This window comes from Hypanus sabinus, chromosome 3 (genome assembly GCF_030144855.1).
Source record: "Hypanus sabinus isolate sHypSab1 chromosome 3, sHypSab1.hap1, whole genome shotgun sequence".
Lineage (NCBI taxonomy): Eukaryota > Metazoa > Chordata > Chondrichthyes > Myliobatiformes > Dasyatidae > Hypanus > Hypanus sabinus.
The window spans coordinates 132,382,556-132,398,700 of record NC_082708.1 but is presented as its reverse complement, the minus strand read 5'-3'; the positions used below and the strand labels follow the sequence as shown (position 1 = coordinate 132,398,700).

Below are 16,145 nucleotides of genomic sequence, written 5' to 3'. Positions count from 1 at the left end.
TATTTGAAACTACAGGACTGTGCAAAAGTTTGAGGCACCCTAGCTGTATGTACAATGCCTATAGAAAGTATTCATGTTTTATTGTTTTACAACATTGAATCACAGTGAATTTAATTTGGAAACAAGAAAATCTACAGATGCTGGAAATCCAACCAATGCACACAAAATGCTGGAGGAACTTCGCAGACCAGGCAGCATCTCTGGGGTAAAAGTATAGTCTGTGGGACTGGAAGAAAAAAAGATGAGTAGATTTAAAAGGTTTGGGTTGGGGAGAGAGAAACAGAAGGTGATAGGTTTCATCCCTGGGAAAGGGAGGGATGAAATGGAGAGCTGAGAACTTGATTGCTGGAAGAGATATAGGGCTGGAGAAGGGGGAATCCATTAGAAGACAGAAGGCAGTGAAAGAAGGAGGGAGGCTTTGTGCATGCAAGGAGATGAGAGAGGGAAAAGGGGATGGGGAATGGTGAGAGTGGGGTGAGCATTACCGGAAAGTCAAGAAATCAATGTTCATGCCATCAGGTTGGAGGTACCCAGATGGAATATAATGTGTTGTTCCTCTAGACTGAGTGTAGCCTCATTGTGACAGTAGAGAAGCCCATGGATTGCCATATCGGAATGGGAAATGGAATTATACTGGAGTTCCTGCTTCTGACAGATGGTGTGTAGGTGCTTGCTAAAGCTGTTGATCTGTCTCTCTGTCAGAGGACTTTAGGTTCAGAGTAAGGGAATAACTGTCAAACACAGTTTACTTAAGATTGCATATTATTTATTAGCAAGCTTGTGTCTCAGTTGATACTGCAGAGCCCCTGCTCATAGACCCTGGAAAATCTGTAATCAAGTGAGCCCCAAGCACTATCTGGGCTACTTGTTAAACATTCATTATCATATTGTACTCTGATCATTGTGTGGTATCCTTGATTAGTGATTACACAAAGCAGCTTTCTCATGCAACAAGTACTCGTTTATTCCTTAGGTATCTTGCAACATTATTCTTACTAGTCAAGCTGCAAATAAATCAGTTAGGGTTTAGCCCTTTGAATTCTGTATAAAATTCCTCAAAGCAATTTCCCAATCTATGCTGAGTGTCAGCAATATACAGGAGGCCATGCTGAGAGCATTGGATACAGTACATAACCCCAACAGACTCACAGGTGAAGTGTCACCTCACCTGGAAGGACTGTGTGGAGCCCTGAAGGGTAATGAGGGAGGAGGTGTTGGAATTAATTTGGCTTTTTTTGACACTGACGAACAGAAAAAGACTCTTTCATGTCAAAGTGTAAACTCTCCTTCCTTATTATGCTCAAGCTGGATGACTCTTGCAAAGTGATCTAAACTGACTACAAGTATAAAACACAAAATAATTGACTGCATAGATATTCACCCCCTTCAAGTCAGCATGCACCTTTGGCAGCAATTTCAGCCTTGAGTCTGTGTGGATTGGTTTTTCCCCCATTCTTTACAAAACTGCTCAAGCTCTGATTGCATGAGGATTTTGAGTGAACAGCCCTTTTTAAGTCCAGCCACAAATTCTCAATTGGATTGAGGTCTGAACTCTGACTTGGCCACTCCAGGGCGTTAACTTTGTTTTTAAGCTATTCCTGTGTAGCTTTGGCTTTATGCTTGGGGTTATTGCCTTGGTGGAAAACAAATCTTGCAGTTCTCTTGCCATCTGCATCAGGTTTTCCTCCAGGATTTCCCCATATTTTGGTGCATTCATTTTCCCCTCTACCTTCACAAGCCTTTCAGGGCCTGCTGCAGTGAAGCATCCCCACAGCGTGATGCAGCCACCACCATGCTTCATGGTAGGGAAGATGTGTTTTTGATGATGTGTGGTGTTTGGCATATGCCAAACATAGAATTTAGTTCAATGGCCAAAAATCTGAACTTCTGTTTCATTAGACCATAGAATCTTCTTCCAGCTCACATCAGTCTCCCACATGCTTTCTGGCAACTAGCCAAGATTTTATGTGAGGTTTTTTCAACGGGGGCTTTCTCTTTGCCACTCTCCTGTAAATCTGCGACTGGTGAAGCACCCAGGCAACAGTTGTATGCGCAGATTCTCCCACCTAACAGCAAGTAAGGTAATTTGGTACCAAGCAATTGGTTTATTGATCATTACAGAATATTTCCCTGGTGCTTCCCACTCCTCCCCCTCCCTTCTCCCTGCCCACTTTCAGTCCGCAATAGAGACCCATATCAGATTCAGGTTTATCATCACTCACGTGTCATGATTTTTTTTTTGCAGAAGTACAGTGTAATGCCTAAAATGACTACAGTACTGTTCGGAAGTCTTGGGCACCCTATCTGTATGTATGTGCTTAGGACTGCTGCAGAGTACTATATATGCTTGCAGAGTTACATGGTGTATAATGTTAATTGAAGCCTTAACTAAAATATCAGGCCAAGCCTCTAAATTTTAGATCTAGCTTCTAGAGACAATCCAGCCATGAAAAATTGTTCCCACACCCCGCACTTCCCATTTCTACCACCTACCCAAGATCCACAAACCTGCCTGTCCAGGTAGACCTATTGTCTCAGCTTGCTCCTGCCCCACCAAACTCATCTCTGCATACCTGGATACTGTTTTATCCCCCCTTGTTCAATCTCTTCCCACCTATGTTCATGACACTTCTCACGCTTTGAATTTTTTCAATAATTTAAAGTTCCCTGGCCCCCACTGCCTTATTTTCACCATGGACATCCAGTTCCTATATACCTCCATCCCACACTAGAACGGTCTCAAAGCTCTTCGCTTCTTTTTGGATTACAGACCTAACCAATTCCCATCTACCACCACTCTCCTCCGTCTAGCGGAATTAGTTCTTACTCCCAATAATTTCTCCTTTGGCTCCTCCCACTTCCTCTAAACCAAGGGTGTAGCCATGGGCACCCGCATGGGTCCCAGTTATGCCTGCCTTTTTGTTGGCTTTGTGGAACAGTCCATGTTCCAAGTCTATACGGGTATCCGTCCCCCTCTTTTCCTTCGCTTCATCGACAACTGCATTGGCACTGCCTCCTGCACGCATGCTGAGCTCGTTGACTTCATTAACTTTGCCTCCAACTTTCACCCTGCCCTCAAATTTGCCTGGTCCATTTCCGACACCTCCCTCCCTTTCCTTGATCTTTCTGTCTCCATCTCTGGAGACGGCTTATCTACTGATATCTACTATAAGCCTACAGACTCCCACAGCTACCTGGACTATTCCTCTTCCCACCCTGTCTCTTGCAAAAATGCTATCCCCTTCTCACAATTCCTCCGTCTCCACCGCATCTGCTCTCAGGATGAGGCTTTTCATTCCAGGACGAAGGAGATGTCTTCTTTTTTTAAACAAAGGGGCTTCCCTTCTTCCACCATCAACTCTGCTCTCAAACGCATCTCTCCCATTTCCTGCACATCTGCCCTCACCCCATCTGTCCACTACCCCACTCGGGATAGGGTTCCCCTTGTCCTCACCTACCACCCCACCAGCCTTCAGGTCCAACGTATAATTCTCCGTAACTTCCGCCACCTCCAACGGGATCCCACTACCAAGCACATCTTTCCCTCCCCCCCCCCCCTTCTGCTTTCAGCAGGGATTGCTCCCTACGCGACTCCCTTGTCCACTCGTTCCCCCCCCCCCATCCCTTCCCACCGATCTCCCTCCTGGCACTTATCCTTGTAAGCGGAACAAGTGCTACACTTCCTCCCTCACCACCATTCAGGGCCCCAGACAGTCCTTCCAGGTGAGGTGACACTTCACCTGTGAGTCAGCTGGTGTGGTATACTGCATCTGGTGCTCCCGGTGTGGCCTTTTATATATTGGTGAGACCCGACGCAGACTGTGAGACTGTTTCGCTGAACACCTACACTCGGTCCGCCAGAGAAAGCAGGATCTCCCAGTGGCCACACATTTTAATTCCACATCCCATTCCCATTCTGATATGTCTATCCTTGGCCTCCTCTACTGTCAAGATGAAGCCACACTCAGGTTGGAGGAACAATACCTTATATCCTGGCTGGTAACTTCTGTTAATACCCCTCCTCCCCTTCTTACCCCATCCCTGACATATTTAGTTGTGTTTTTTTTTCTCTCTCTGCCCATCACTCTGCCTGTTCTCCATCTCCCTCTGGTGCTCCCCTCCCCTTTCTTTCTCCTGAGGCCTCCCATCCCATGATCCTTTCCCTTCTCCAGCTCTGTATCACTTTCGCCAAACACCTTTCCAGCTCTTAGCTTCATCCCACCCCTTCCGGTCTTCTCCTATCATTTCGCATTTCCCCCTCCCCCCACTACTTTCAAATCTCTTACTATCTTTCCTTTCGGTTAGTCCTGATGAAGGGTCTCAGCCTGAAACGTCGACAGTGCTTCTCCCTATAGATGCTGCCTGGCCTGTTGTGTTCCACCAGCATTTTGTGTGTGTTGTATGAAAAATTGAGGGAGCTTTTATCAAAGATTTCAAGAATCTCTTAAAAAATCGCATAGGCAATATGACTGAAGTTCTTGGTAGGATATGATTTCAGTCAGTTGGTTGGATCATCTATTTCACTTGTGAGCTCATGAGCCACCCATCCAATTAATCAGAACTAAGTTGATTGAGACTACATATTTATTACTCCTTTTTAAAGATGCTAAGAGGAATTAATATTTGCCATGTTTAGCACTGGGATGGTGAAGCTGTTGTGTGGCACTACTTAAAGAATAAAGCAAATCCCTCTGGAATTCTTAATTTATATCAGAATTAGCAAGTTTTGATATAGGTTTTAACATCTGTAATATTCTATGCAATCAGGATCTCAGACCAAAACATCAACCGTTCATTTCCCTGTATAGATGCTGCCTGACCTGCTTCCTCCAGTATTTTGCGTGTGTTGCTCGAGATTTCTAGCATCTGCACCATCTCTTGTATCTCCTTCAAACTAAGTTGTTTTCTCTTGAAACTGTACGTTGGTTTCTTTTTCCACAGATGCTGCCTGAGCTGTTAAGCATTTCCAATACTTTTTAATTTCAGATTTCCTATTTCTGGAGTTTTAAAAAAATTGATTTTCATCCTTAAGGTAATTTTGAAAGGGAATGGGAATTCCTCCAGGGAAATTCCTATCTGATAACACCTAAAGTAAAATCTTTAAGCACAGAACTGGTATTATTAATCTCTGTATTTTTGTGTTATAAGTGAAAAATCATTCAGAGTCCCAGTAACAACTACTAAGTGCATGCATTTGAGCATTCGGTGGCAGTCAGGCTCTGATGTGATGTCCTTCACAGAAACAAATAACTTCACCACGGAAGAGTAGGTTCCCAAATTATTTATGTTCAAGCCAAATGAGTATTCCAAATCCTAAATGAGTACTTACACTGAAAACAAAATACGAAATTACACATTCACTTAAGGTGACAAAAATAATCAAATTAAATTTAACACAATTTTATTTTGCATTTTTTAAAAAATACTCATCTTGACTTTTTAATCTACTGTGTACAAAACTCCAAGGAAACTAGTTTAAAATTTTATCCATGTATATTAAGGTTAAAAATCTGCATTTTTAAATAAATGTAAACATATGCCCAATTCAATATTGTGACCTTGACTCTTGCAGTTATAATGTTCAATTCAAAGGTTGATACAAGAGCGGAGTGTTTAATCTCTGAAAAATTAAAATAAAGGCACAAAATACCCTCTGATCTTATAAATGGCAATTGCCCAAAACAATGATTTAACCTAGCTCAATTCTGTTAGAAAGAACATTAAAGGCAATAATGACAAAAAGGTCTAAAATAATCATCTCAACTTTCTATGATAATAAACTTGTAATTGTTTAAAATGGTAATCATAATAATTAATTACAGTTTAATTTTAAATTATTTATCTTCATATTAATTACAAAATAACTTTGTTTCTTTGTAACATCACTTGTTTCATTAAAATGACAGTTTTTATTCTAGTGACAGTAAATGATGTGTGAAACTTGATAAAATAGCAATAACATTGTTTAATAAATAAATTTCAATTAATTTGGTCAAAGATAATTTCAAAATTTGCATAGCTACATTATTCTCACTGTTAGGTGTTTTTTTGGTCTCACTGGTTGATTTTTCACTCGAGTGTTCTTTTAATGTTCCGACACTAGATGGCGCAATTGTTGAAGAAATCCACCACACAAACTTTACGAAAGTATAACTACGTGTAGTTCCTTCCATTTATGTAGTTGCATCAATGAAAATCTGACAAAAAATGGATAATTAAAACATAAGTTCGTTTACAAACTTTATTATATAGTAGCATATACTGTTTAACATTCTTGGGAACATGGACCCATTCAACTCCAAGCATGCAATGGGTACTGGAGCATATTGAAGGCTGAGGGCCAGCAGATGGAGATCAGTTGGCAGATGCACAGGTTGAAACAATGCAACCTCTCATATACTTCTGCCACTCCTGAAATAATAGGGCAGTGTGCTGCTTACTCCTCAAATAGACCTGTTATGTCCACTCTTGTCATAGGCTGCTCATTCTCACAAGCACTTCCTTTGAACTGCTCAACAGACACACTATTACAGTGAGCAGCCCACAAACTTAAGATTTCACATGTCATAATTGTGCTGTCAGAACCCTAACCTTCCTTCTCCTTGGATTATTCAGAAACAATAGTGGCACCACCGTCATTTCACTTTGTGTCAAAGTTCCATTTGAGGATGCATGGAACCTTGATATCTGTCATCAGTTTAGTGTAGAGGCATTCTGGAGAATTTCCAGGTAGGTATCCACCTCAAATAATTTTAATTTTCACAACTTTTCCTCTTTATTTCAGATACATTGTGGTCACATAAGGACTTGGATAGAGGGATGGTTGCATATGCACATTTGCGAGAAGCTGAACAATAATTTGTTATAGGAGGCTACACTCATGTTAAAATTGCTGTGTGACAGAATTTAAAAGCAGGCAGGTAAATTTCAAGAAATCTGCTAATCGTTATGATCTACTGATCATGATGTTATTTGCACACCATTTGTCTACTGACTGATGAGCAATTATTTCAATATTGCTTTTACAGCATTAGCTTTAGACCACTAAACACTAGGCCACAATAATCCATGATCTGGCAGCAGTTCTCCTAATATTGACCTCATTGGTGCTACCCTCTTAAGTTCCTTGTCTCCTTTTCCTATACAAAGTCCTACAAGGTCGCATCAAAACACTTCTCTCACAGCTTTAACCACTTATACAATTAGTATCATTGCATGAAGTCTAAATCTCTATCCTTTTTAAGAAGCACTGAATCCTCCCACTTAATTTGCAGCCCATTAGTACGTGTGTATCTTTGGGTGTACACAGATACGTTACTGTTTCAAAAATTGCCAATATTCCTTATGTACATTGGAGTAAATCAAAATCACATCTCTTACCAATCTCATCCCCTCTGCCATAAACATTTAACAATTTAATAGCGTTGCTTCACACGAAATGCTGGTGGAATGCAGCAGGCCAGTCAGCATCAGGACTGACAAAGGGTCTCGGCCCGAAACGTCGACATTGCTTCTCCCGGTAGATGCTGCCTGGCCTGCTGCGTTCCACCAGCATTTTGTGTGTGTTGCTTGAATTTCCAGCATCTGAAGATTTCCTTGTAATAGCGTTGCTTAATTTCTAAGCTAAGTACATCATGTTTGTTGCAGTAAAAGATCCATGGGACATTACAAAAGGAAAAGGGAATATAATTCCATTAAAACCTGGAATAATTTCTGTGTTGGACTACTGATTCTGCAGTAAGAAACACGCCAACAAATCATTTTACTTAAGATAGAAATGATTATGTTCTAATCTAATAATTTCAGTGAATTTATGTTTCTCTCTATGCAAAAAGATCTTCAAGATAAACTTGAATGATTAGATGTTTCCCAATTTAGTAAAAGTTTTTCTTTCTTTCTGAAAAGCAGTCCTATAAAAATCAAAAGTAAAATGTCATATTTCAACCAAAAATGTGTGACCTTTCTGAGAGGTCTTGTTCATTCGCTTGCAGTAGAGATGAATAGAGGAATAGTGTAACAATAGTAATTCAGATATGTCAGGGTACACAAGTACACCAAGTAGCCTCTGAAACCTGCTGAACACCCATCTCTTTGTAGAACTTAGATTGGCTGTTTTATTGCATGACGATTTGGGTGCCTTCCCTTCCAATCCAGTATCAGGTTGTGAGTTGTACCATATCTTGGACAGAGAGATCCACAATTCATGAGATTTTGCTGTTCGGTGCGAGCCCACTATCAAACGTGTCTTGCTGCCACAGTGATGGTTTAACAACAACTTCAACTGGGTCATTTGTTGACATTAGGGTCTCCTTCATGGCCAATGAAACTTTTACTTAGATACGGTCTCTTGTCCAAATAGTTCATTGCATTCTCAATTCACAATACATCTGACAGCCTTTCTAGTTTAAGATAAATTTGACTTTCTATAGTCCATTGCATTACAGTGATTGGATTTCCAACTCAAAGTACAAAAACAGAAATTTCTGAGGTGGCTGAACCTTTGAAGATTGGGACAATTGTTCATTGTCTTTTAGGAAAATCTTGCTGCACAATGTATAGAATCCAGTATTATTGATCTCTCCTCCTGGTAAAAAAAATCCCTCCCCTCTTCTATTCCCCACTCTAGCCATTTCTCACTTCTGCCTGTGTCCCCTCCTCCTGCCATTTCTCCCATGGTCCACTCTCCTCTCCTATCAGATTCTTTCCTCTCCAGCCCTTTATTTTTCCTATCCACCCAACTTCACCTATCACCTTCTCGCTGTCCTCCTTTCTACCCTCTCACACTTTTTATTTTAGTGTCTGTCCAGTCCTGAATAAGGGTCTAGGCCTGAAACATCAACTGTTTATTCATTTCCATAGATGCTGCCCGACCTGCTGAGTTCCTTTAGCATTTTGTGTGAGTTGCATGTAGAATCCAATCTTAATTTTCACAAGTCATTAAAAAAATGGGGCTGGGTTAAAGTTGGCTCTTTGTATAGGTCTGAAACTGCCCATTTATTTGGACCTCATTACATTTGTGTTCTCATTTGCCTAATTGAGGACAACAACAACAGAAGAGCTTTTACATTAATGGGCCTGGTATAAAACACAACACTTGGAATTAAATTGGTTACTTTGACAATACTGTATCAGCAACAGCACTGAACTGTTCATCAGTCCCAAAGGTGTACCATCTGTAGTCCCTGGAGTGGACCATGGACAGGTAAAGTAGGTGCACTAAGGAAAATTTGGTTAGTTCTTCATGATGTTACATTGATATTTGAAGATCATTTTGGGGGAAGGCGATTAAAAGCTATGCTGTGAAGTTTGTGTCACTATCAGATTAACTGGTCACAATGACCGGTGCAAAGACCAGCGAAAGGGTTTGTTTTTACTGCTGCTGGAACAAAGTATCAGATTCATTGCACAGATGATTTATATGAGCAATACATTCCCAAGTACATGAGATCTGTATTAATGATAATAAAGATAATGAGTAATAAAAAATATTAGAATGAAATTTTGAATGAAATCTTTGAAATATTACCTCATTCAGTAAAACCCAAAAAGAGGAGTCTGAAAGAATGAATAATCGAATAGCTTCAATTTTTCCAATTGATCCATTGACTTCACCTTCTGCAACTCCATTACGAAATGCATCTTAAATTGTAAATGAAACAAGATTACAACTTACACAAAATATTAATAATCTTTAACTAGCTAAAGGAAGATTTTCATATTCATTGCCTTAGTGGAATGCTGATATGATAGCAGAGTGATATGCTCCTCTCGTGGGATGCGGGGAGTCTTCCAGTGACCTTGATGACTACAACTGTGAGAAGTGCATCTGTTTGCAGCTCCTGACAGGCTGCATTAGGGAATTGGAGCATGTGAGGAGTTGTTAGGCAGGTCTTATAGGAAGGCAGTCACAGGTTTCAGGAGGTAGGTAACTGTTAGGGAGAGGGAAAGAGTGCTGTTTTGCTCAATAACAAGTATACTACTTTGAATACAGTTGGGAGAGGCTGACAGTCTACCAGTGGAAAGCCACAGCAGCCATGTCTCTGCACTGGAACTGGCTCTGTGGCTCGGGGGGGGGGGGGGGGTGGAAGTTGGGTAGTGATAGGGGATTCAGTGGTTAGGGGAATAGGCATGAGATTCCATGAATGAGACTGAGACTCCTGGATGTAACATTGCCTCCCAGGTACCAGGGTGAGAGATGTTTTGGACCAAGTCCACAACACTTTTAAAGGGGAGGGGGAGCTGTCAGAAGTCATAGTCCATATTGGTACCAATGACGTCAGCAAGGAGAGTGAAGAGACCCCCAAAAGTGAGTTCAGGAATAGGTGTTAAGTTAAAAGACAGGACCCCCATGGAGGTGATCTCAGGATTGCTACCTGTGCCACATGCTAGTGAGGCAAGAATTAGGAAGATAGTGCAGTCTAACAAGTGGCCAAAGAGATGGTACAAATGGGAGGGCATCAAATTTTTGGATCATTGAACTCTTTTTCAGGGCAGCTAGGACCTATACAAATGGGATGGTTTGCTCCTGAACTGGAGAAGGCCCAATATCCTTGAAGGAAGAGAGGGATGGGAACCAGAATGACAGGACTGCATGAAGTGGCAGTGGGGAAATTAGATATTAAACCTACAGGTGGACTCATTTACAGAGACAATTCAGGGGGAACTGAGGTATAAAAAAGGGATGCACACATTAATGAGACTATTATTAGAGACCAGTTAATAATCAGCGGGATTTTGATGAGTAAATTTATAGAGAATTAGCAAACAGTTGCAAGAAATATTACCTTTCACATATTGACTGGGACTCCCATACCGTAAAAGGACTGGATGGGATAGAGCTTGTCAACGTGTTCAAGAAAGTTCCCTTTATCAACATGTCAAAGTCACAACTAGAGAGAGTGTGATACTGGATCTCCTACTGGAGAATGAGTCAGGGTAAGTGGTAAGAGCACATAGGGGAACACTTTGGATCTAATGATCATATTTCCATTAGTTTCAAGATAATTACGACAAAGATTTGACTGATCCTTGGACTGAGATTCTAAATAAATTCAAAAGCAATATTGATGGCATCAGAAAGGATCTGGCAGTTGTAGATGGGGAAAAGTTGCTTCTGGTAAAAGACATTTGGCAAGTGGGAGGCATTCAAAACTGAGAGCACAGTGTTTGTATGTTTCTATTGGAATAAAAGACAAAACGAACAGGTTTAGGGAGCCTTGATTATCAAAGGATATTGAGGCCCTAGGAAAGGAAAAGGAAATGCATAATAGGTATAGGCAGTTAGGATCACATGAGGTGTTTGAGGAGTATAAGAAATGCAAGGCTCGCTTACAGACCACCTCATTGAAGGTAAGTGCATTGATTTATGTTTGGGAAGGTTTATCGTTTGTCCTGGTAAGGGAGCCACAGTTGTCCAAGGTCAAGGGGGATAGCTATCGTAGTGCTTTTCCCTTGTTCTCTGTATGTGTGACTTGTTGCTTGTGTTGACCCGACTTCCCCTTGTAAATAAAATCCTTATTATTAAAAAAAAAATGCAAGAGGACATAAGAGAAATCAGAAAGTCTAACAGAACACACGAGGCTGCTCTGGTAGTCAAAGTGAAAGAGAACCCAAAGGGCTACTTTAGCTATATTAAGAGCAAAAGTTTAGCAAGGGACAAAATTTGTCCTCTTTGAGATCATCTGTGCATGGAGCCAAAAGAGATGGGAGAGATCTTAAATGAGTTTTATACACCTGTGTATACTAGCGAACTGAGACAAAAAGAAGAGTAAGATCATGGACCATTATCCAGACTAAGGAAGAGCAGGTGCTCGCCGTCTTGAAGAGAATTAGAGTTGACAGATCACTAGGGTCTGATGAGGTGTCCCTGGAAGGAATTTATTTACTGTAGCCTGGAAGAATGAGAGGAGATCATTATAGGTGTATAAAATTATGAGGGGTATAGATAGGGTGAATGCTTGGCAGGTTTATCCCCCTTATGTTGGTGAGACTAAAGCTAGAGGTCATTTGTTTAGGGTGAAAGGCAATTAAGGGAAATCTGAAGGGGAACTTATTCACTCAGAGGGTGAAGTGACTATGGAATGAGCTACTAGTGGAAGTGGTATATGTGAGTTAATTGTAACAACTAATGAAGTTTGGATGAGAGAGATATGAAGGCTATGGCCTGGGCACAGGTAGATGGGACCAGGTAGAAGACTAGGCTGGCAGTGACTAGATATGCCAAGTGGCCAGTCTCTATGATAGTACTTGGAGATCTCAAATCTATAATGGAACCTGTTTGCTTCATCAGAAACAAATGATGAAAATTGATATATACAGTAGATATTAAATAGAATATTGGACAAAACAGCATTAGTTCAGAACTCATGCTATTCTGGCATTCAGAGTGGCATGGTAGCATAGCACTTTACTGTACCAGTGATCTGGGTCCAATTTCTGTCACTGCCTATGAGGAGTTTGTATGTTTCTCCCTGTGACTGCATGGCTTTCCTCTGGGAGCTCTGGTTTCGTCCCACAGTCCAAAGATGTTGGTAGGTTAATTGGCCATTGTAAATTGTCCAGTGATTAGGCTTGGATTAAATTAGGGGATTGCTGAGCGGTGTGGATCCAAGGGCCACAACAGTCTGTTCCACGCAATATATATCTCAAAAAATAAAACAAAAACTCTTTCTCAACATTTGTCTTAATTTACCAATAAAATAAGATAATAATTGTTATTCTGTTCAAAACCTGGAGCAGAATTATTATGAACGTTCCCCAAAATAAAAGCACAGAAGGTGCTGTAACTAGTACCAAATGAAGACCTAGTATGTGTATGTCATAGTCCTTTAATCTTTAAGCAAAACAGAGGGATCTAAAATAATCTGATTAATTCTATGTTGAAATGTAGTTATGTGTAATGAAAGGATTACAAAATTCCTGGGGCTGGACTGCTAATAGAGCTGATAGTAATTTTCATCAAATACCTGGAGATATCAAAGTACATTTCCAAACGATATAATTTTATTATTGAATTAACAAGTAATTAAAACATTACCTATCCTATAATAGCCATCATCTGTTTCTTTGTATTTGGAGTATGTTGTGCTACTGTTGTACTGAGATTTCTTCTTAAAATCAGTTCCCTGAAAAATTAAAAGAAGTCTTCATTATTGCAAAGGAATCATTTAACAGAATTATGGAGTTTGCAGTTATATATTTGAGAAATCCCTCATTTCACCATTTAATACAGTATAAACAAAGCAATTGGAATGAATGATTGAAATTGTTCCATTAAGTATAACTCCTATTGATTTTCAGTTTGTTCGGATTGAAGGGAGGTTATTTATATATTTATTTATTTATTGAGATACAGTCAGAATAGACCCTTTGCTCCTTTGAGCTGTGCTGCCCGGAAATCCCTGACTTAACTCTAGCCTAATCACAGGACAACTTACAATGACCAATTAACCTACTAACTGGTACATCTTTAGACTGTGGGAGGAAACCCACACAGTCATGGCCGGGAATTAAGTACAAACTCCTTACAGGCACCAGTGGAAATCAAATCTGGGTTACCAGCATTGTGTTAACCACTGTGCTACCTTGCCACTCCACAGTATGATTTTAGTTTTGAAAGTTTAAAAATTGGTGTGGCAATAGTTAAACAGTCATTTCTTTACAGGCAGAAATTAGCAAATATTTTTCTCAGTCATTGATCTTCAAAACTCTTCCTCAAAGGACAGCAGAAGCCAAATTTTTAAATATTTTCACAGTAGAGGTAGCTCTATTGTTGACTAACAAGAAGATGAAATGTTACTGCTGGTAACTAAGGGGGTGAAGTTAAGCCTGTAGTCTGATCAAGCCTGACCTCAATGAATGGGGAACAGGAGGAATGTGGCCCTAACCACAGTGTGCCTTCTGTAGATATGATTCTGAGTCCAACACAGTCTGGCGCAATGTCACTATTAGCTCTGTTGCTTTTACATGAAAGACAGCAGATATACATGTATATGTTTCAATTAAAAAAATAAAGAGCAGATTAGATTTTCTCAACTGCAATTAGAAGTAAGATCAAAAATATTGTATTATGGAATCTTGTCAATGAACCTGTAGAATTAAAGGTTTTTCATCATTGATGTACGGTGATGTGATCAATTTCGATATATTGGTTCTCCTGTCATAAAATTAAAATAGTGTCGACACAGTAAAACTAAGGCAAAGTCTTTATATTTGGATAGATGTACTAAAGACTGAGCATAGTATGGCTGAGAGCATCTCACTGCATTTTTAACTAGAACCATTATAATGTTGGAGATTACTTGAATGCCACCCTCCATTTATAGTTGTCATTACAGAGCCTGACTAATGAATCAGTTGTACAGACAGATTGTCTAGTTTTAATGGCTATTACTGATTCATCAGCCTGGCTCTTTGATCCCTGTACAAAAACACGTGGGAGAGAACATTTTCTTGGTATCACACTATTACAACCAGTAGCATCAATAAATATCAGTGTACAACATTGATGTTGTCTTTCAAGTTTGTATTTTCCAATGAGATTTGCAAGGGCTACCTCTCATTCAAACTCAAGAGCCTGGAGTCAGGACCAGTGAGCTGCATAATGGCAAAAAGCAAAATCATTGCAGAAGTGAAGGATTTTTGGATTTAGTGCTTGCTACTGATACACTTACATTAGCTGGTAGAACCTCCACTGTTGTATTAACAAGTTTATCACCTGGGTGCTCTATGTTGCCACTTCTAAAAAGGTATCTGTGAAGCAAAGATCACAAAAATAGTGACTGAAAGAGAAAATATACCAAACCTTTACTGTTGCTGTGAAATTGCTAATTCAGAATCAGGTTTATTATCACCGGCATGTGACATGAAATTTATTAACTTATCAGCAGCAATTCAATGCAATACATAATCTAGTAGAGAGGAAAAAATAATAATAAATAAACTAAAACATAATAATAAACAAGTAAATCAATTATGTATATTGAATAGATTTTAAAAATGGAAAAACAGAAATACTGTATATTAAAAAGTGAGGTAGTGTCCAAAGCTTCAAAGTCCATTTAGGAATCAGATGCCAGAGGGGAAGAAGCCGTTTCTGAATTGCCGAGTGTGTGCCTTCAGGCTTCTGCACCTCCTACCTGATGGTAACAGTGAGAAAAGGGTATGCCCTGGGTGCTGGAGGTCTTTAATAATGGATGCTGCCTTTGAGACACTGCTTCCTAAAGATGTCCTGGGTACTTTGTAGGCTAGTGCCCAAGATGAAGCTGACTAGATTTACAACCTTCTGCAACTTCTTTCGGTCCTGTGCAGTAGCCCCTCCATACCAGACAGTGATGCAGCCTGTCAGAATGCTCTCCACGGTACAACTATAGAAGTTTTTGAGTGTATTTGTTGACATTCAAATCTATACAAACTCCTAATAAAGTGTAGCCACTGTCTTGCCTTCTTTATAACTACATCGATATCCAATGCACAGCATCATTATGTTAATCTGTATGATGCCAGCAGGTAAATGATTGGCTCCTTTTGCAGAATTCCTTCTTTCCACTTTACTGAGTGCTAACCTATTTCGAATGGGTTAATCTTTTTGTTAAACTAAGTGGGAAAAAAAGAATTATAAATCAATCTGTTAAGTATTATGAGCTACCACTCCAGGACATAAGAAAGCTCACTTTTAAAAGAATGCCATGTTTCGCTTTTCTTTCCTCCCATCTTTATGCGGCCAGAATGTTACAATAAACAAAGAATGTATCATAATGCAGAAAGTCTTCCAAAAGATCATATTTTCAAAAATATGTAGTACAGCCATTTATTTTCCAGTTAATTAATTAATTGGAAAATAAACAGCTGTACTACGTATTTTTGAAAATATGATCTTTTTGAAGACTTCTAAATTTCCAGCTGCTTTGAGTTGTGATTCTTTCTCAAAGTAGGAGTGAATTAAAGTAGTGAAACATGAATTTAATGTGGTCCTTACCCACCTGCAATGGTTGTCTTTATTTTAATCTACCCCCAATAATCCAATAACCCTCACCTATTCTCTTATGTATTCTCACTGGGTACCAGGTTAAAATTACTGCTTCACTTTAAGAATATGGATTAATTCACTCAGAAATACTCTGCTGATTTAACATTAAAAACATTTA

At 39.7% G+C, this 16,145-nt stretch overlaps 1 protein-coding gene across 1 annotated transcript in view; it reads right to left on the bottom strand.

The window, feature by feature from the left end:
* Nucleotides 1-5,940: 5,940 nt before the first annotated feature.
* The window catches only part of LOC132390846 (alpha-1,3-mannosyl-glycoprotein 4-beta-N-acetylglucosaminyltransferase B-like), a 195,777-nt gene continuing 185,572 nt past the window's right edge, over nt 5,941-16,145 (bottom strand). Inside the window, exons 12-15 of the mRNA XM_059963386.1 lie at nt 14,673-14,751; nt 13,037-13,124; nt 9,527-9,639; nt 5,941-6,197 (exon numbers count right to left, since the gene is read on the bottom strand). Coding sequence (XP_059819369.1) covers nt 6,174-6,197; nt 9,527-9,639; nt 13,037-13,124; nt 14,673-14,751 — 304 coding nt within the window. The 3' untranslated portion in view covers nt 5,941-6,173. The remainder of the gene's footprint in view (nt 6,198-9,526; nt 9,640-13,036; nt 13,125-14,672; nt 14,752-16,145) is intronic.